This window comes from Hypanus sabinus, chromosome 4 (assembly GCF_030144855.1).
Source record: "Hypanus sabinus isolate sHypSab1 chromosome 4, sHypSab1.hap1, whole genome shotgun sequence".
Lineage (NCBI taxonomy): Eukaryota > Metazoa > Chordata > Chondrichthyes > Myliobatiformes > Dasyatidae > Hypanus > Hypanus sabinus.
In genome coordinates, this window is record NC_082709.1 from 58081679 (window position 1) to 58102394 (window position 20716).

The 20716-nt window shown below is 44.0% G+C and overlaps 1 protein-coding gene across 7 annotated transcripts in view; it reads right to left on the reverse strand.

Moving 5' to 3' along the window:
• The window catches only part of LOC132392800 (caspase-8-like), a 58857-nt gene that overhangs the window by 3926 nt on the left and 34215 nt on the right, over positions 1–20716 (reverse strand). The window contains exons 1-6 of one of the 7 annotated variants that reach the window (XM_059967183.1): positions 13905–14288; positions 12078–12406; positions 9896–10001; positions 5477–5609; positions 4520–4632; positions 2713–2770 (exon numbers count right to left, since the gene is read on the reverse strand). In XM_059967183.1, the coding sequence (XP_059823166.1) occupies positions 2713–2770; positions 4520–4632; positions 5477–5609; positions 9896–10001; positions 12078–12394 (727 nt within the window). In that variant the 5' untranslated portion in view covers positions 12395–12406; positions 13905–14288. The other 6 variants (XM_059967180.1, XM_059967181.1, XM_059967182.1 and 3 more) reach the window with 6 other exon arrangements.

Below are 20716 nucleotides of genomic sequence, written 5' to 3' on the forward strand. Positions count from 1 at the left end.
CTGGAATTGGAGTAGTGAGAAAGCCAGTGATTCAGGAGACAAAGAGGACAATGAATATGCATGGCCAAATATAGACCAAAGCTGTGAAGGTATATTAAGAACCTGCAGCTTAAAACAAGAGAAAGAATTTGAAACGGAAAGGTACCGATACGATAACTTTCCCTGAATCAATAATTAAATTTAAAATCCCAAGTTGAAAGATGAGATGCTGTTGCTTGAGCTGATGGTGGCTGCAGGCCGAGATCTAAAGTGGTACTGGGACAGAGAATTACACAGACAGGCTTATGGAAACTGGAGGTTGTCGCACAGATGAATACAGGCACTCCACAACATGAACCTGAAGACTGCCTGAGGTTTCTCCAGTGTAGAGGAGACCACACTGTGGGCACAGAGTGCAGTACAGGTGAACAAAAGAATGAATGAGTTGCTGCTTCATCTGGAAAGACCGTTCGTGTCCATGGATAGTGGGACAAGGAGTGGATCAGGGATTGTGAAGGGAACAGTTTATTTGGAAAGCGTCTGATCGCAGAATCCCCTCAAATCCAGAAGTTAATCTATTAGTTGGAAATGATGAAATATGAAGGCAAGCTTGCCAATAATATCAAAGAAGATACCAAGTTTTTTTTCAGATAAACAAAGAGGTGAGAGTAGATATCAGATGCTGGGAAATGACACTGGAGAGGTAATAATGGGGGACAAGGAAATGGCAGACGAGCAGAATAAGTATTTTCCATTGGTCTTCACTGTGGCAGACACTAGCAAAACACTGGAAGTTCGAGAGTATCAGGGGCAGAAGTGATTGCAGTTGCTATTATTAGGGAAAGTGCTTGGGAAGCTGAAAGCTCTGAAGTCACCTGGACCTCATGGTGTACACCCCAGGTTCTGAAAGAGATGGCTGAAGAGATTGTGGAGGTATTAATAAAGATCTTTCAAGAATCACCAGATTTTGGTGTGGTTCTGGAGAAGGGGAAAATTGCAAATATCACTCCACTCTTCAAAAAAGGAGGGAAGCAGAATTATGGAAATTATAGGCTTGTTAGCCTGACCTCAGTGGTTGGGAAGATGTTGGAGTGCATTGTTAAGGATGGTCCCAGGGATGATAAAGTAGGCCATAGTCAGTATTGTTTCCTCAAGGGAGAATCTTTCCTGACAAATATGTTGGAATTTCTTAAGGAAATAACAAGCAGAATCGAGAAAGGAGAATCGGTTAATGTTGTGTACTTGTATTAGCAGAAAGCCTTTGACCAAGTGCCACACATGAGGCTGCTTAGCAAAATACTGGAAAGGTACTAGCATGGATAGAGGCTCAGCTGACTGGCAGCAGGGAAAGTGTGAATAAGGGGGTCTATTCAGGGTGACGAGTGGTGTTCTGGAGGGGTCAGTGTTGGGACTGCTTCTTTTTATGTGAAATTGTATGTCAATGATTTAGATGATGGAATTGATGGTTTTGTGGCCAAGTTTGTAAACAATACAAAGATAGGTGGAAGGGCAGAGAGTGTTGTGGAATCAGGAAGCTGCAGAAAATTTTAAACTGATTAGGAGAATGGGCAAAAAAGTGGTGGATGCAGTACCGTGTTGGGAAACGTACGGTCACACATTTTGGTAGCAGGAACAGAAACATAAGACTATATTCTAAATTCTAAAATTCAAAAACCTGAGGTGCAAAGGGACTTGGGAGTGCTGGTGCAGGATTCCCTGAAGGTTAACTTGCAGGTTGAGTTGGTGATGAGGAAGGCAAGTACAATGTTAGCATTCATTTTGAAAGGATTAGAATCTGAAAGCAAGTATGTAATATTTAAATTATAAGGCACTGGTGAAGCCTCAGTTAGAGTATTGTGAGCAGTTGTGGGCCCCTTATCCAAGAAATTATGTGCTGACATTGACGAGGGGTTCGAGGAGGTTCATGAGGATGATTCCAGGAATAAAATAGTTATTATATGAGTAGAGCTTAATGGCTCTGGACCTGTATTTGCTGGAATTTAGAAAAATGAGGGGGGGGGGGAATCTCATTGAAGCTTATTGAATGTTGAAAGGCCCACATGGCACAGCCTCAGAGTTAAGGAACATCCACTTAGAATGGAGATGAGGAGAAATTTCTTTAACCAGAGCGAGGTGAATCTGTGCAATTTGTTGCCCCAATTGGCTGTGGAAGGCAGGTCATTGGGTATATTTCAGACAGAAGTTGATAGGTTCTTGTTTAGTCAGGGCATGAAAGGGTTTGGGGAGAAGGTGGGAGAATGGGCTTGAAAAGGAAAATGCATCAGCCATGATGAAAAGGCAGAGGAGACTAAATGGGCCAAACAGCCTAATTCTGCTCCTATATTTTATGATCTTGTGTGCTCAGTGGTGGGGAAGGTTTTTCCTGTGATTGACTGGGCTGCATTCACTCTTTAGTAGGCTGGGCTGTATTTATTGCTCCCTATAGGCCTGTGTTAGGTAGTGAGTCCATAACCCATATTGTACTGGAGTAAACTTGACCTCATCAGTTACATACCTCAGTGTGATATAGTCAAACCGGCAGTCACCAGTCTAATGAAGATGACAGCCTTCACGAATACCGAACCGCACTAATACACAATGTACCTGTACCTGCCACTACTATATTCTAATATTACTTTCATCAGGCTGGATACACACTGATTCGATCCAAGTGGTGAACAGACAAAATCCTCCGAGCTATTAAATGAACCCTGGAAATTTAAGTTTACATACCGGGAGATTCTGAAAATGAATTCTGGCATTCCATTGGCAAGGAAGGTTCAGTCAGATCCTGCAATGAAGAGAAAGACAGGATTGGTATTTAATGCTACTGGGATTAATGTCAGATCCAAAATACAAACTGAAATCAAACTGGATGAAATGACGGGTGAAGGAGAAAGGGACTAGGACCACTATGTGCACAGAGTCTTGTTCAGAGCACTTGGCTGCCCAGATTTCAACTTCATTACCTTCAGAAAGGATTCAGTACAATTCTTCATAAAGTTATGGTAACTGTGGTTAAAGTGCATCAATTTGAAGACGACTTATTGACAGATTAGGAAATTGAGAACAGTAGGAGACAGACCCAAAATAGTATGACGTGTTTGGTCGTGAGGAACATTGTTTCGTTTGGCAGTATACGTGTGAATGACGATAAACTGAACTTGAACTTGCCTGTAATTCAAACCCTGGTTAGGTTGCATCCGGAGTATATTGCTTTCATTTCTGATTACCCCATTATAGGAAGGAAAGTTAAGGCTTTGGAGAAGATGCAGGATAAGTTTTACCAGGATGCAGCCTGAATTAGAGGGTTGTGGCTATAAGGAGAGATTTAGCAAACTTGGGTTGTTTATTCTAGACCAAGAGGCTGAGGGGAGATTATAGAATCATGAGAGGCAATAAAAGAGTACACAGACAGTACTTTTCCCCAGGGTCGAAACATGTAGTGCTAGAGTACACGCATTTAAGATGAGAGGGGAAAAGTTTAAAGGAGATGTGCAAAGCAAGTTTTGTTTTTTACAGAGAGTGCCGGGTGTCTGGAAGGTGCTGCCAGCGATGATAGTGGAGCTAAATAGTGTTCAGGAAGCACTTAGACAGTAAATATGCAAAGAGTGGAGGGATATGGACCATGTGCAGCAGTAGTGATTAATTTAATTAGGCATCAATATCTTAGTTCAGCACAAAACTGTGGGCCAAACTGCCTGTTCCTGTGCTAAGTTTAACAGGGAAAGTAGGTAGCTTCTCTAATTGACAGCATGTGACAAATCCCTTGAGATTTTGTAGCAAGGTTCCAACTGTCACTATTCAAAGACCAGTGAGACCGAGATTCTCTGTGTGCAAACACTAGTGGCTCCATAATATAAATAGATTGAAGCATCAAATCAGTAAAATAATGGCATTTGTCAGTTCATCCAATTTGGACTTAAGATGATAGAACACAATACATTCTAAGTGGTGCTAAGCACAGCAATGGTCAAAAGAGACTAATTTGTTGAAATACAAATAGGGATACAGAAAATAATTAGAAGGGGAAAACTGTCCTTTAAATCACAGGGGCACAAAGTGTAAAGTGCAAAGTATGCTCCAGATATAGCAAGACCACAACTAGAGTTCTGGCTGTAGTTCTAGAACTCAAAGGGTAAACCAGTCTTTGATCAATGTGCTAATGATTTACTAGAATGATAAACTGCCAGAAGTGTTTACACAAACCAGGTTTATATTCCCTGAAATGTGGAAGGTGCATTTTGAGTAAAGTGCATTTCTTAAGATGCAATGGAAAATATTTTTTTTCTTTGACTGTACCCTGGCTCTGCCCGTTGGGGAATCCAGTTCAAAAATTTGGAACCAAGGCTTCAGGAGGAAATTTAGGAAGCACTTCCAAGCACATAGGAATATTGAAGTTTGGACCCCTTTTCAGCTGTTAATCCTCAACAACAGACCAAGAAAAGGGGCAATCCACAGTCTCATTGGCCACATTCAGCTCCTACGGCAAGGTGCAATGCACAAGAACATACTCGAGGACACACAACTGGGTACTTACGGCAAGCTGCATCCCCGGTGGTGACGTGGCTTCACGTGCATCGTGTGCTTCTGGAGGCCCAGGGAGGTTGCTCTCAGGAACTGGAGTCAACAATTCCTCATCCTGCCCCCTTCCTAAATTAACAGAGGAACAAACGAACAACAGTGTGTTGGGGTTTTGTCGTAAGCAGCCCAGCTGCAGTTTGGGGGGTGGGGGTACGGGAGACATGGCAGGCGCTGGTTCAGGTCAGCAGCCACATTTCTAAACTGGAAGCCATGCAAGTACAGGAGAGACAGCCCAAAACCCAGGGTGGGGATGAACATACTGGGACAGGGTGCCTGATGTTGACGGGATCTCCAGTCCGTTTCACATGAAGAATCAGTTGGCGACCTGGCATCTAGCACCCAGTGCCTGATGCTACCACCCACTTCACTGTTCGCTGCCCGCCACCTCGCACGTCGCCTGGCTTGCTGCACTCGTCATTGGGCAGAACCCATTGACTGCCGTTCCCCACACAATGCCGGCTGCCCACTGCCCACTCTACACATCAGCTGTTTACTCACGAGCTTTCACCAGCTCCTCACTGCCCGGGTGCACATAACACCTGCAGCCCCACAGGGCCTGCTTCTGTTGCCTTCCGCAGCCTCCCAGGCCCTACTATCTGCTCGCTAATTGTCCAACTGCATTGACTTTGCCCACTATCCATTTCTTTGGGGTCCCCTGCTATGCCAGGAATGGCCAGCATTTGAAGTCCCCAGTGATTTTCAATTCTGGGCATGAATTAGAAGGAGAGGCTCTCAAATCCAACACCCTGAGTGGGTTCATTGAAATTATCTATTAATGGTTATAAAAGCAGCTTAATGAAACAGCAGTAAATCAGGATGTTGTCATTTGTATTACAATTCTCCAAGACCCTCTCATCAACTATTCCTTCTGATTTTCCCTGGTAAGAATGGGGTTGAAGTGGATGGTCGTTACCTTCTCTTTGGTAACATTCAAACTTTTCCACCAAGTGGTCTCCAAGCTGTTTGCAGATGTCCTCCAGCATCGTTGTGTTGCAGTCTTCCAGCAGTCCTTCCTTCTCCATTTCAACGAGGGCATCCAACATGGTCTGTGAAAGAAGCCCCAACTTTACACAACAATCAGTGAGGCAAGGGTTAATCAGATGAAAAGTTTGCTGACTTCTCTCGGTACAATGTCTCTATATTGAATATGGTCAGTACACCACTGGTCACAAGTCTCTAATCTGAAAATCAACACTCTACCTCCTATCACCAATGTAATTTTGTAGCTAGTTTACTATCTTACCCTAGATCCTACATCTCACCTTCTGGACCTGCCATGCAAGACCTTGTCGAGGCCTAGCTAAAATCCATGTAGATAACATCTACTACCCTGCCCTCCTCTTGCTCCTCCTTCAAAAAACACAAATTTGTGAAACACCATCACCCAAGCACGATGCATACTGACTGTCCTGAATCAGTCCTTGTCGTTCGAAAAGCAAATATAACTTAAACAGGAGGTCGAGAGGAAAGAGGAAAGATTCCAATCCAGTAACATCCCCTCCATTGATGCAAGGTTCACTGGCCTGTCCAGTGGGCACTGATTTGGTGGCTCTGAGCTCTGGTACTTCCCCAGCCACCCCAACAAATGTTCTCTGCCTTTTCTTCCTCCTTTAAGAAACTGATTATGAATTGCCTCTTTTGAGCTTCCTAAATATCTCCTTTTTTAACTCAGAGTCTGATCTGTTTATTTGTGCTCTTTTTATTAGTTTTTTTATACATTTTACAAATTAAAAAACCCCAAATCACAATGAGGAACATTAATACAGTGCAAAATTAAGCATACAATGACAATATGATACAAAGAAAGAGAATTTTTAAAAAAAGCACCTAAATTGAAGACAAGTAAACTTAGTATCCTCCCCAAGCCCCACAACACAAAAAAAAACTCCAGACCAACCACAACACAATATAGAGAATATAAATCAGGACAAACAAACTCCCAGACTGTGAATACACTTAGCAACAGAGGATAGTAATGCCTACTACCAGAAAAAAAAGGGAGCCGAAAGCAAGGGACCGAAAAGAAAAAAACCCTAGTCAAGAGGAAGGTTATGATAGTACTCGATAAAAGGTCCCCAGATCTTATGGAACTTCAGGTCTGAATTAAGAACTGAAAAATGAATGTCCAAGCAGGCCATAATGTCGTTAAGCCATTGAGCATGATGGGCGGGGCAACATCTCTCCATCTGAGGAGGATCAAGCGTCTAGCCAGGAGAGAGGCAAAGGATAATATTCGGCATTTGGTCGGACTCAGACGTAAATCTGTCTCGCCCCAGAAACCGAACAGAGCAATTAAGGGGTTTGGTTCTAGGTGCTGATTCAGAATATACGATAACGTTGTGAAGACATCTTTCCAAAATTTTTCCAAGCTAGGACAGAACCAGTACATATGAATGAGAGAGGACTCGCCCCTCTTGCATTTATCACAGAGCGGACTAATGTCAGGGTAGAATCGAGATAGTTTAGATTTAGACATATAGGCTCTATGAACAATCTTAAACTGTAAAAGGCAATGTCGAGCACAAAGAGAGGTTGAGTTAACCGATTTGAGAATCGAGTCCCAGCTCTCATCAGATAAGGAGGTATTTAAATCCTGCTCCCATGCCATTTTAATTTTATCCACAGGGGCCTGTCGTAAGGCTACTAATTTATCTCGAATAATTGATATTAAACCTTTACCTAGTGGATTAATGGAAAGAAATAAGTCCATAGCATTTTTCGCAGGCATTTCAGGGAAGTTAGGAATTAAAGGAGCAATAAAGTGTCTAATTTGGAGATATCTAAAAAAATGAGCATTGGGCAGATTGAACTTAAAAGAGACTGCTGAAAAGAAGCGAAGCGATTATCATTGAAAAGATCTTCAAAATGTCTAATGCCCTTCCTATATCAAACATGGAATGTTGAATCGTACGTAGTAGGTAAAAAAAGGTGATTATGTACGACAGGGCTGGAAACGGAAAAACCATGGAAACCATAGCATTTCCTAAACTGAGCCCATATACGCAAAGTGTGTCTAACAAGAGGATTAGCTATTAATCTGGACAGACTACTAGGGAGTGCAGAGATAGATAATTCTTTAATGGAACTCAACTCCATTGCCACCCAATTAGGGCACTCGGGTTGGCCATGGAAGAAAGACCAAAAGGTAGCACAACGTATATTAGCTGCCTAATAATATAAACGAAAGTTAGAGATCTTTAAACTTCCTTGTGACTGTAATTCCAAGATAAGTAAATTGATTATGGACTACTTTAAAAGGGAGATCACAAAATGTTAATTCTTGTGCTTCTTTATTAATTGGGAAAAGTTCACTCTTATGTAAATTAAGTTTATAGCCAGAGATCTGGCTAAACTGGTCAAGAAGTGAAAACATTGGAGGTAAGGATGTAGACGGATTTGAGAGAAAGAGTAATAAGTCATCAGCATAAAGAGAAACTTTAAGCTCAACACCCCCTCTCCAAATCCCGGTCAATTCAGGACAATTTCGAAATGCTATCGCCAAAGGTTCTATAGCCAAATCAAAGAGAAAGGGACTTAAGGGGCATCCCTGACGGGTGCCACGTTTGAGATTAAATACCTGGGATTTCTGAAAATTATTTAAAACAGAAGCAGTAGGACACAGGTACAGCAATTTGATCCAAGAGATGAAACTTTGACCGAGGTCAAATTTTTCTAAGACTGCAAAAAGGTAGTTCCACTCTATACAATCAAATGCTTTCTCCGCATCGAGGGAAATAACACATTCAGGAATCCCAGTTGGAGGTGAGTATAAGATATTTAATAAACGCCGAATGTTAAAAAAAAGGGAGACGGTTTTTAATAAAACCTGATTGGTCATCAGAGATAATGGAGGGAATAACAGTTTCTAATCTATGAGCCAAAACTTTAGCTAAGATCTTTACATCAACATTGAGCAAAGAAATCGGCCTATACGGGGAACACTCTGTTGGGTCTTTGCCCTTTTTTAATAGAAGAATAATAGATGCCTCATTGAAAGAGGGTGGCAATTTGCTGTAATTAAACGAGTCAGATAATACTGAAAGTAACTGAGGAGAAAGAAGTGAAGAGTTATTTGTGCTCTTGTGAAATCCGAGGGATGACTTACCACGTAAACAGACATACAAACTGTTCTTGCTGTACAGAGTAACGCACAGAGTGGATTTAAAATGTAAATTTAGGATGACAAAGGCAACAAATTTCATCTGTACCGTGACAAGACACTTCAGAAACTGAAGGAAAATGAACACTGGAGACAACTGGAGCTAGTAGAGTATGACTGAAAGTTTAATCCATTGCTGGATTCTGGGGAAAGAAAATAGGAGGTCGAGAGGAAAGAGGAGCAACTTCAAGCAGCAGAATCCATACCTGTACTAGGAAGGATAGGACATCGAGCATTCACACAGCACAAGCCCTTAAGTCATAAATCTGTACCCAACTTTTAATCTACTCTACGATCAATCCAACACTTCCCTCCTACATAGACTTCCACCTTTCTATCATCCGTGTGCCTATCCAAGAGTTTCTTAGATGCCTCTAAGGTATCTGCCTCCACCACCAACCCTGGAATGGCATTAAGACATAAGAGTACAATTAGGCCATTCAGTCCATCAAGACTGTTCTGCCATTTCATCATGGCTGAATTATTATCTCTCTCAACCTCAGTCTCCTGCCTCTCCCCGTAACCTTTGATGTTCTTACTGATCAAGAAATTATCAACCTCCACTTTAAATATAAACAATGAATTGGCCTCCACAGTTATCTGTGGCAATGAATTCCACAGATTCACCACTCTCCAGCTAAAGAAATTCCTCCTCATCTTTGTACTAAAGGGATGTTGTTCTATTCTAACACTGTGCCTTCTGGTTCTAGACTCTCCCACAGTAGGAAACATCCTCTCCATCCAGATGTTTCAGTATTCAATGATATTCCCCCCCCGTTCTCCTAAACGCCAATGTGTACAGGCCCAGAGCAATCAAATACTCTCCGTACATTACAACACAAGAGTCTTAGATGCTGGAAATCCAAAGCAACACACACAGAATGCTGCAAGAGCTCAGTAGGAGAGGTAGCATCAATGAAAATGATTAAACAGTCAATGTTTCTGGCCAAAACCCTTCTTCAGGACTAGAAAAGAAGATAAGGAGAGTAAAATTTCTGATTATGGGGGGGGGGGGAATGGGGGAAACAAGATGAAGGAAATGGCTCTCAGAGAGCAGGCAGAGAAGCAGCAGGCTAAATGGCCTCTTCTTGTGCTATGAAGTACATTGTTTTAGAAAAAAAATCACAGGCTAGCAAGTGATGGACAGCATCACTTACAGTATATTGTACCCACCTTGATGCTCTCCAGCTTGGACTTGGACAAGTATTGATGCAAGAAGTGTTTTACAGTCTCAAGGTCCTTCTTAGTAATATCCTCTGATACCTCAAACAAAAGCTGTCTGCAATTTGAAGTATTATGAAATATTTGTCAAATATAGACCAATCAGAGTAGAGCAGAATCTCCTTCCCAAAGCAGTAAGAGGTCAGCACTGATCTACTGATGAATAGGAAGAACATTATACAAATTAAAGCTTTTTATAGTATTCAAAATGCCCATTCAAAGGCTTGTAGAATGGGTACAAGGAAAATAAAGTTTACTCGATGTTGTTACGGTTGCAAGAAAAAATTGTGACTCCTTTGCAATTACCTGGCTTTCTGCATTAATTACTCATAAAATATGGTCTGTACTTCATTGAAGTCACAATAATAGACAAACATAATCTGCCTAAACTAATAACACACGAACAATTGTACCTTTCATGTCTTCATTTAACATATTGTTTAAACATTCAGAGTCCAGGCTGGAGTAAGTATGCAAATTCTTGTACTTAATAACTACTAGAACTTCCTTTAGCAGCAATAACCTCCACCAAGTGTTTCCTGCAGCTGCTGATCAGACTTGCACAATGGCAAGGAGGAATTTTAGACCATTCCTCAATTCAAAACTGTTTAAGTTCATCAATATTTCTGGGATACCTTGCATGAACAACTCTCTTCAGGTCATCTCATTTGGGTTAGAGTCTGGATTCTAACTTGGCCATTCCAAAATACAAATTTTCTTTTCTTAAACCTTCCTGTTGTTAGTATACTCTTGTGTTTTGGAATATTGTCTTGTTGTATCATCCAACTCCTATTAAGGTTCAGATGATGGACATTCTCCTGTAAAAGTGTCTTGATACAATTTTGAATTCATTGTTCCCTCAATGATTGCAAGCTGTCCAGACCCCGAGGCAGCAAAGCAACCCAAACCATGATGCTCCTTCCACTATGCTTCACAGTCAGGATGAGGCTTTATTGTTGGTGTGCAGTGCTCTTTTCCCTCCAAACACAGCAGTGTGCCAAAAAGTTCAACTTCTGTCTCATCTGTCCACAGAACACAGACCCAGAAGCGCCGTGGAACATGCAGGTGGTCTTTTGCAATCTTGAGGCGTGCAGCATTGTTTTTTTGGTCAGCAGTTGTTTCCTCTAAAGTGTCTCTTCCATGAACACCGTTCTTGTTCAGTATTTTTTTATACAAAGACTTTAGCAAGTTCTAGAGATTTCTGCAGGTCTTTTGCTGTTTCCCTTGGGTCTTTTTCACCTCCTTCAGCATTGTACATTGTGCTTTTGGTGTGACTTTTGCAGGAGTCCTCTCCTAGGGAGAGTAGCAACAGTACTGAATTTTGTCCATTTGTTGCCAATTTCCTTTACTGTGGACTGATGAACACTCAGGTCTTTAGAAATGCTTTTGTAGCCTTTTCCAGCTTTATGCATCTCCCGCAATTCTTTTTCTAAGGTCCTCTGAAAGTTGCTTTGATCAAGGCCTGCTGCACATAAACAGATCTTCCTTGAGAAGAGCAGGCTCTGTCAGTAACCTGCCTTTGTTCTTTTTATAGGGCAGGGCACCTCAACAACCCACACCTCCAATCTAATCTCATCTCATTGATTGGAACACCTGACTCCAAGTAGTTTTTGAGAAGGCATTGGCCCAGAGGTTCATGTACTTTCTTGAACCTAGACTGTGATTGTTTAAATGGTGTACTCAGTAATGATGAGCAGTAGTAAAATTGTGTGTTATTAGTTTAGACAGATTGCGTTTGTCTATAATTGTGACTTAGTTGAAGATCAGACCACATTTTATGAGTAATGAATGCAGAAAATCAGGTATTTGTAAAGGGTTCACAAACTTTTTCTTGAAACTGTACATAAAATACTCTTAAGAACAGTACTGGTTAGATAAAATTTCAAATCTCTCTTTAAATTACTTCAGTGCCTCCCTACAATAGATTGGAAGCATTGTTCTAGATGTACTGAACCATTAAATGCCTTTCATGGCAATTACTGTTTGGTTTATAACCAGCAGTTGGACTGGGACCCGGCAGACCACGAGACCCATAGACCCATTGCCCCAGCATTTCCCAGTCTCCTAGGACAAACATCAGGAAGGGACAGAACAGGTTCTGTAGTTTTGCCACTCTGTACAAGCCTTTACTCACCTATAGGATGAGACCCTGGACCTTCCTGGATGCATCAACTGTTTGGAGACCGTTTCTTTATCATAATTAATCTTCTTCAATAGCCAGAACTGTTTGGTGCGGTACAGCAATTCGGCAACAATTAAAGTGTTCTCCACTTGAAGCAGGCCACGTTCCTGCAGAAACTGGAATAGACGGAGCCCGGAGTCAGCCTTGTCAAGCTGGTTCTTGCTCAGCAAATCTTGGCAAAGGAACTTCATGGCTTTCAGCTCATCAGAGCCCAGGTTCTCACTGATGTCATTCAGACATGTACTCAGCCGAAACCCAGCAGATTCCATCCTGCCAAAGACCTGTAAAGGGCAAGATCAAGTTTGCAAGTCCTGTAAATTCCAACTGCAAGCACACGACTCCCATCCCACTCACTACTGTCCAGTCAACACTTGTGTCCCATTCTTGTCTCATGAATGGTCTTCCAAGGTACGTGTGCCCTCTCTCATTCCTCACGTAACCTGAGAGCACTGGCCTCCAGCCACTCTCTACCCCACCGGTCTGTAACCAGGAACACTGGCCTCCACCCACTCTCTACCCCAGCCGGGAGTCGCCGGTCTGTAACCAGGAACACTGGCCTCCACCCACTCTCTCTGGATTTGACTGATCATTAACTCTATCGCACCCAAAGCTCACTGAGCTTTAGGCAGGAGTGCGATCCCCGAATCTTCTCCTTCTCTCTAACTTAGCCAAGGATCACAGCGATAGCCAGGAATAAGATCCCCGCCTCTCCTCTCTCTCTCTACTTAGCCAAGGCTCACTGAGCTATTGGCAGGAGTACGATCCCAACTCTTCTCTCTCTCGCAGGGCTCATGGAGCCATAGCCAGGAGTAAGATCCCCGACTCTTTTCTCTCTCTAACCTACCCAAGGCTCACTGGACTGTACCCAGGAACAGGAATTTTGACTGTACACTAAGGTTACTGGACTATTAGCAGGATTAGGGCCCCTGACTTCTCTCTCTGCTTGTTACTCTTGCCCCGGTTTGCTAGTCCAAATTACGCGGCAAAAATTCGGGTTACGGAAGAAAGGAGTCGGCCGGAGCCTGGGCTCTGCCCAAAGTGCACCTCGATCGAGACCGTCCGCTGCGCGAACGGTACTAATGACGCCAACCTGATAGCGGGGCCGGGGGCCGGCGGGCTGCTGCGGCCTCGATGCCTAGCGTACGCGGAAGAGCCGGATCTCCCCTCCCGAGCGCCGGGCGTTCCCATCGCAGCGTGACGCACCCGAGCCCCGCCCCTCACATATGACGCAATCCCTTTACGCAACGACGAGTCGGGACAGGTGACATTCTCGGATGTCGTGGTCCCTCCAATAACGTGATAATTAATCTGCCTCGAATATAAATGAACCAACCCAGTGACTCAGTTTTCACAAGGTGAGGGATAGAGAACGACAAATATTCCCCGTGTTTAAATGGATTTCTCCTCCTTTCAACCGCAAATGGCGATTCTGAAACTACTAGTTCCAAAGCTCAACTTCTAGTCTAAAACGAAAGGGCGTAGATTTAGGGCTGGAGGGGGAAGATTTACAAGGGAACGGAAGGGCAATCTCATGAAGAGGTTGGTGTGGCGTCAAAGGCGCTGCCGCAAGTCTTCCAGGCCAATGCAATAGCATAATTTTAGAAGCGCTTAGACAGGTACTTGGAATTGAACTGACTTGACATATACATGAGTACGTTATGTCTCCGTCTGAATGTGCAACATTCAATTTATAGTAATTTATAATAAATAGTATGTACAACAGGATAGTCAATATAAAATAGAAATACAGTAGTGTCAGCATGAATTAATCAGTCTGACCTGGTGGAAGAAGCTGTCCCGGAGCCTGTTGATCCTGGCTGTTATGCTGCGGTACTGTTTCCCGGATGGTAGCAGCTGGAAGAGTTTGTGGTTGGGGTGATGTGGGTCCCCAATGATCTTTCGGGCCCTTTTTACACATCTGTCTTTGTAAATGCCCTGAATAACGGAAAGTTCACATCTATAGATGCGCAGGACTGTCCACACCACTCTCTGCAAAGTCCTGCGATTGAGGGAAGTACAGTTCCCATACCAGGCAGTGATGCAGCCGGTCAGGATGCTCTCAATAGTGCCCCTGTATAAAGTTCTTAGGATTTGGGGGCACTTGATACTTCCTCAACCGTCTAAGATGAAAGAGGTACTGTTGTGCTTTTTCAGGACACAGCCCTGAGGGTTGACGGTCAGAGAGGTGGAAGTGAGTGAGCCCACTCTTACCACCTGCCAGCAATCTGACAGGAAGTCCAGAATCCAGCTGCACGAGGAAGGGTGAAGGCCAAGGTCTCTGAGCTTCTTGTCAAGCCTGGAGGGAATTATGGTGTTGAATGCTGAACTGTAGTCCAAGAACAACATTCTCACATAAGCATCCTTCTCCAGATGTGCAAGGAAGGTGGGTAGAGCTGTGGCTACTGAGTCATCTGTTGATCAGTTGTGTTGGTAGGCGAATTGTAGGGGGTCCAGTGTGGGTGCTAGCATGCTGCAGATGTAGTACTTGACCAGCCCTCAAAGCATTTGCTTATTATTGAGCTGAGTGTGACAGGACACTAGTCATTCAGACATGTTATCTTGATCTTTTTAGGTGCAGGAACAATGGTGGATGTTTTGGAGCAGGAGGGCACTCTACACTGGGAGAGATTAAAAATGTCTGTAAACACACCAGCCAGTTGTGCTGTGCACACTGAGTACCTGTCCTGGGGTGCCGTCTAGTCCTACGGCCTTGTGACTGTCCTCTTGCTGGAAACACCTGCGTAATTGGGCTTCACTGATGGCCAAGTGCAGGTCACATCAGCAGCTCTCCTCAGGGGCTCAGTGTTGGCAACATCAAATTGAGCGTAAAAAAGATTTGGCTCATTTGGGAGAGAGGCAGTGATATTGGAAACTCCACTACATCTAGCTTTGAAGTCTGCGATGGCGTAGAGACCTTGCCATAAGCTGTATGTGTTGATGGTGGACAGTTGCGTCTGAATTTTGTCTCTGTATTGTTGTTTTGCTACCTTGATGACTTTGAGCAGATCATAGCTGCATTTCTTGAGTTCCTCACACAAAATGCTGGTGGAATGCAGCAGGCCAGGCAGCATCTATAGGAAGAAGCACTGTCGACGTTTCCAGCCAAGACCCTTCGTCAAGACCAACTGAAAGGAAAGATAGTAAGAGATTTGAAAGTAGGAGGGGGAGAAGGAAATCCAAAATGATAGGAGAAGACAGGAGGGGGTGGGGTGAAGCTAAGAGCTGGAAAGGTGATTGGCAAAAGGGATACAGAGCTCTGTATCCCCCTCTGACTTTCAAATCTCTATCTTTCTTTTCAGTTAGTCCTGATGAAGGGTCTTGGCCGGAAACGTCCACAGTGCTTCTCCCTATAGATGCTGCCTGGCCTGCTGTGTTCCACCAGCATTTTGTGTGTGTTGCTTGAATTTCCAGCATCTGCAGATTTCCTCGTGTTTGTTTCTTGAGTTCCTGTTGGTCACCAGCAACATAAGCTCTATGTCGCATGGTAAGTGCTGCTCACACGGAACTGTTGGTCCAGGGTTTCTGGTTTGGATAGATCCTGACTGATTTCTGGGGGAAAACATCCTTGATGCACTTCCGGATGAAACTCGACACCCCTTCTGTGAACTCGGAGACATCCTCATCGTGGAAGACATTCCAGGTGATGCCATCAAACCAGTCCTGTAGCATGGAGACCAACAGCGGACGGTTTTAACTATGGCCACCTCTTGTTTCAGCTTCTGTCTGTACATTGGCAGTAGCAAGATGGAGCAGTGATCTGACTTTCCAAATTGTAATCATTGTGGAAGGGAAAGTAGCAGTGGTCAAGTATGTTATCTCTCCATGTGCTCACCTGGATGCGTTGACAAAACTTCGGAGAGACTTTAGTCAGCGACACTCTATTAGAGTCACCAGGTGTGCAGTCTCCAGGGTGCTGATGGTCTCGTACAAATCCTTCAGAGCCAGGTCAGTGTCAACCTGTGGTGGAATATACACCACTGTGATAATAACAGCTGTGAATGCCCTAGGCAGCCAGAAAGGTCTACACAGTGGAGTTCAGAGGGATATGGGCTGTACATAGAAAATTGGGACAGGCTGGGTGTGCACTGTGGTCAGTTTGTGTCCATGCTGCATTATTCTATGATTCCTCAGCAGGGGACATACATATACCCAATATAACCCTCTCAGGGTTTGGTCCTTTCATATTTTATGAAGTGCTAGAGAATAGAGCCCTTCTCTATTTAGTTATTCCAATATGATGGACTCACCGTCCCAGGAACCAATCTGGCAATTCTCCATTTCACTTTCATGGCTGAAATATTCTTATAGATATGGAGATAAAAACAGTATGCAATACACAGAAAAAGATGCAAATTCTGTCTCATGGGGCACTGGATAACTGTTCCACTGGAAATTAGTTAACTCTACATTGGAATACATTGGGACTTTATACCTTCCTGGGCTCGGTTATACTTTGAGAGGATCCACCCAGTGTATGTAGATATAAGACAACCCAAAATATTTCATTCTGAGCAATTTGTTTATTGGAAGTGTTCAGCAATGCCTTGATGAAAACAATGAAACTTAACTGTGATGTGATCTTGTCCAGTGTTTGAGTTATTGTCACATTTTACAGCCGCTTGCAAATTGATGCAGAGAAAGATGGCTTGCTTTCCTGAAGGGTAAGCCTGGCAGAAATGTGGGCCATAGACTTAAATATTCACATCAGTTTTATCATACCATCAGGAACTAGGTAATGCATTTAGTAAACGAGAAAATCTGCAGATGCTGGAAATCCAGAGCAATGCACACAAAATACTGGAGGAGCTCAACAGACCAGGCAGCATCCATGGAAATGAATAAACAGTTCATGTTTTGGGCCGAGGACCCTTCATCAGAACTGGAGAAAGAAGATGAGAACTCAGAGTAAGAGGGTTGGGGGGGGGGGGGGTGTTGGAAGGAAGAATCAGAAGGTGATTGGTAAAACCTGAGGGGTAGGGATGAAGTAAAGAGCTGGGAAGTTGATTGGTGAAAGATAGAGGGCTGGAGAAGGGGTAATTTGATAGGAGAGGACAGAAGGCCATGGAAGAAAGGGAAGGTGGAGGAGCACCAGAGGGAGGCAATGGGCAGGCAAGGAGATAAGATGAGAGAGAGAAATGGGAATGGGGAGGGGGGGGCAATACCAGAAGTTTGAGAAATGGCTGTTCATGCAATCAGGTTAGAGGCAACACAGAAGGAACATAAGGTGTTGCTCCTCCAACCTGAGTGTGGCTTCATCGCAGCAGTGGAGGAGGCCTTGACTGACATATCGGAATGGGAAGTGAATTAAAATGTGTGACCACTAAGAGTTCCCACTTTTTCTGGCGGACAGAGCGTAGATGCTTGGCAAAGTGGTGTCCCAATCTACGTTGGGTCACACCGATATGCTGTACAGGAGACCACACTGGGAACACCGGACACAGCAGTACATAACCCCAACAGACTCACTGGTGAAGTGTTGCCTCACCTGGAAGGACTGTTTGGGGTCCTGAGTGGTAGTGTGGGAGGAGGTGCAGGGAAGGTGTAGCACTTATGCTTACATCCAGTAAGTGCCAGGAGGAAGATCAGTGGGGAGGGATGAATGGACAAGGGAATCATGTAGGGAGCGATCCCTGTGGAAAGCAGAAAGGGGAGTTGGAGGGGGGAAAGATGTGCTTGGTGGTGGGATCCCATTGGAGATGATGGAAGTTACAGCGAATTAAGTGCTGGACATTAAGAGTGGTGGGGTGGTAGATGAGAACAAGAGGAACCCTATCCCTGGTAGGGTGGCAGGAGGACAGGGCAAGGGTGGATGTGTGCAAAATGGAAGAGATGCAGTTGAGGACAGCGTTGATGGCCGAGGAAGGGAAGCCCTCTTCTTTGAAGGAGGAGAAAATCTTCTTAGTTCTGGAATTAAAAGCCTCATCCTGAGAGCAGATGCAGCGGAGATGGAGGAATTGAGAGAAGGGGGTGGCACTTTTCAAGTGACAGAGTGGGAAGAGGTCCAATTAGCTATGTAAGTCTGTGGGTTTATAATAGACATCAGTAGATAAGCCATCTCCAGAGATAGAGACAGTGAGATTGAGAAAGGGGTGGGAGGTGTTGGAAATGGACCAGGTAAATTTGAGGGCAGGGTGGAAGTTGGAGGCAAAGTTCAAGTCAACGAGCTCCACACGGGTGCAGGAAGCAGCACCAATGGAGTCGTCGATGTAGCGGGATGGTCACCAGTGTAGGCTTGGAGCATTGACTGTTCCATGTAGCTGACAAAAAGGCAGGCATAGCTGGAACCCACGCATGGTTAAACCTTTTGTTTGAAGGAAGTGGTAGGAGCCAAAGGAGAAATTATTGAGAGGGAGGACTAGTTCTACTAGACTAAGAGAGTAGTGGTGGAGGAGAACTGGTTGGGTTAGGTGTCCAGGAAGAAACAGGGCTTTGAGGCCTTCCTGTTGGGGGATGGAAGTGTTTAGGACCTGAACATCCATAATGAAAATAAGAGGATGGGGCCAGGGAACTAAAAATCATTGAAAAGATCAAGAGTGTGTGAAGTCTCATGGATGTAGGTAGGGAGGGACTGAAACAGTGGGGATAATATTTAATACTTCATTTAATACTGTATTACACATTTAATGCTTGGGCTGTATTCCAGAAATTGTGCAGATAGTAGCCAACTCTCAGTGGTGATAGGGTCCTTTAGTTTTGGTTTGGGGACCAATAATAGATACCCAACACAGATGCATCTCCACCTGAATATTTCAACAGAAATATGGAAGTAATATCTAACTACTGTCACTACTGTCAGATGATTCCTGTTGCATATGGGTTCCTGCCAAATAACAATGAGCCAAAGGTTAATTGGCTACCAAGTTAATTACAGTCTAGAGTTTACAGAGAATGGTGTGAAAAACAAAAAAAAAATCATCTAGTGAGCAGCTGTGCTGTGGGTGAAAATGGCCGGCTGATGAGAGGGATCAAAGGAAAATGGCTAGACCGGTTCAAGCTGACAGGAAGGTGACAGTATAAGTGCAAAGCCAACCTTGAAGTGGATGGGCTATACAAGCACACTTGGTTCTGCAGCTGTAGCTAAAAAGTCCCACTGAGAGTATATGGCGGCTCAAACCCGGGCAGCCACCAGGTGCTGCAGACCATTAGTAGCAGCAATAGAAATATTTGCCACAATGATCTGTCACTTAATGGCCTGGCGTTTTCCCCACTGCATCCCTCCAATCGAGGCTGATTCATCGAGGGAGACAAAAGAGATCAACAGTTGCAACCACCTGCAAGTGCCAAGTGGATGACCCATTGTAGTTTCTTCCAGAGACTCCCGGCATCACTGGGGGATGGCGAGCAGAGTCAATGGATATTGCTTCCGCCAGGGGAGGATAGTGTTGAATGAGATATTTCTGCATCCGCAGGTTGTATCAACCCTGTTCATCGGCAAAAATTCTCCTGAAAGTTTCTGTGAGGGGGTTTTCTGCTGGGGTTGATATAAGGTGAGGGGGGAGGGGGAAAAAAGATCAATGAGTAAGCAACCACTCCCATAGGGTGAGACATGGCTACTCAATGGGCAGCCTCACTGTTAGACAAAACAAATATTCAGCATCTGGAGACTGGAGAAATGAGGTTTAGTGAAGAAAAACTGAAATCAAATGGAATAAGGGGAAGCCCCTTTCACAGGAACCAGCCCCCCCCCCCCCCCATTTACTCTGCGTATAATTCTCACTGCCTCTGTAAAGCAGATGCCATAATCAAAGACCCTGTCCACCCTGGACATCTTCTCTTCTTCCCTCTCCCACTGGGCAAAAGATACAAAAGCCTGAAAGCATGTTTTACTTCATTGTAGCTCAAAGCACTTGTAATGGTTTGATCTATATAAACAATATGCAAGAGAAGCTTTACTCTGTATCCTGATACACACAACAATACAAAACCAAAAGCTTTCAGTGAATGGGAACAACCTCACACATGGAAAGGTTCATCGGCCCAGCACCAGGTTATCACTTAGGGTTCCTCAGGGGACTGTCCTCAATAAAAACACTTCCAGCAGAAATAAACACAGGACCTGACACAATCCAGGTCATCAGTGAGCAGGTTGTCAGTTGGCCAGTGCAACTTGACAGCTTTGTCGATGAAATCGAGCAGCACTTTGCTGCTGATTCAGAGTGGATGTTTGATGGCCTGTTTCCGTGCTGTAATTGTTATATGGATGGATTGGGCAGTAATGTGCTAGTTTGGACTTGTCCTGCTGCTTGTGAACAGGTGATATCTGGGCAATTTGGTCAGGTGGGTGCCATTGTTTTAACAACACTTGTCCTGCTTGCTTAGATCTGTTGTCCAAGTCTTTGGAACCACAGCTAGAATTCTGTATATACACTGCATTCAGTATCTCTTTTCTTGACAATACCTAGAATTAATCAAATTGGCTGAAGACCAGTTTCTATAATGCTAGGGTTTGCAGGAAGAAGCCATGACAAGTCATTCGCCCTACACTTTTGGGTGAACGTGGTTGTGACTGATGGGCCAGGGGTTCACTGAGAGTGAGGATCTTCCAGGATGTCCTGATTCCAGCTGTTGTTTAGTAGTCCCACCATTCACAA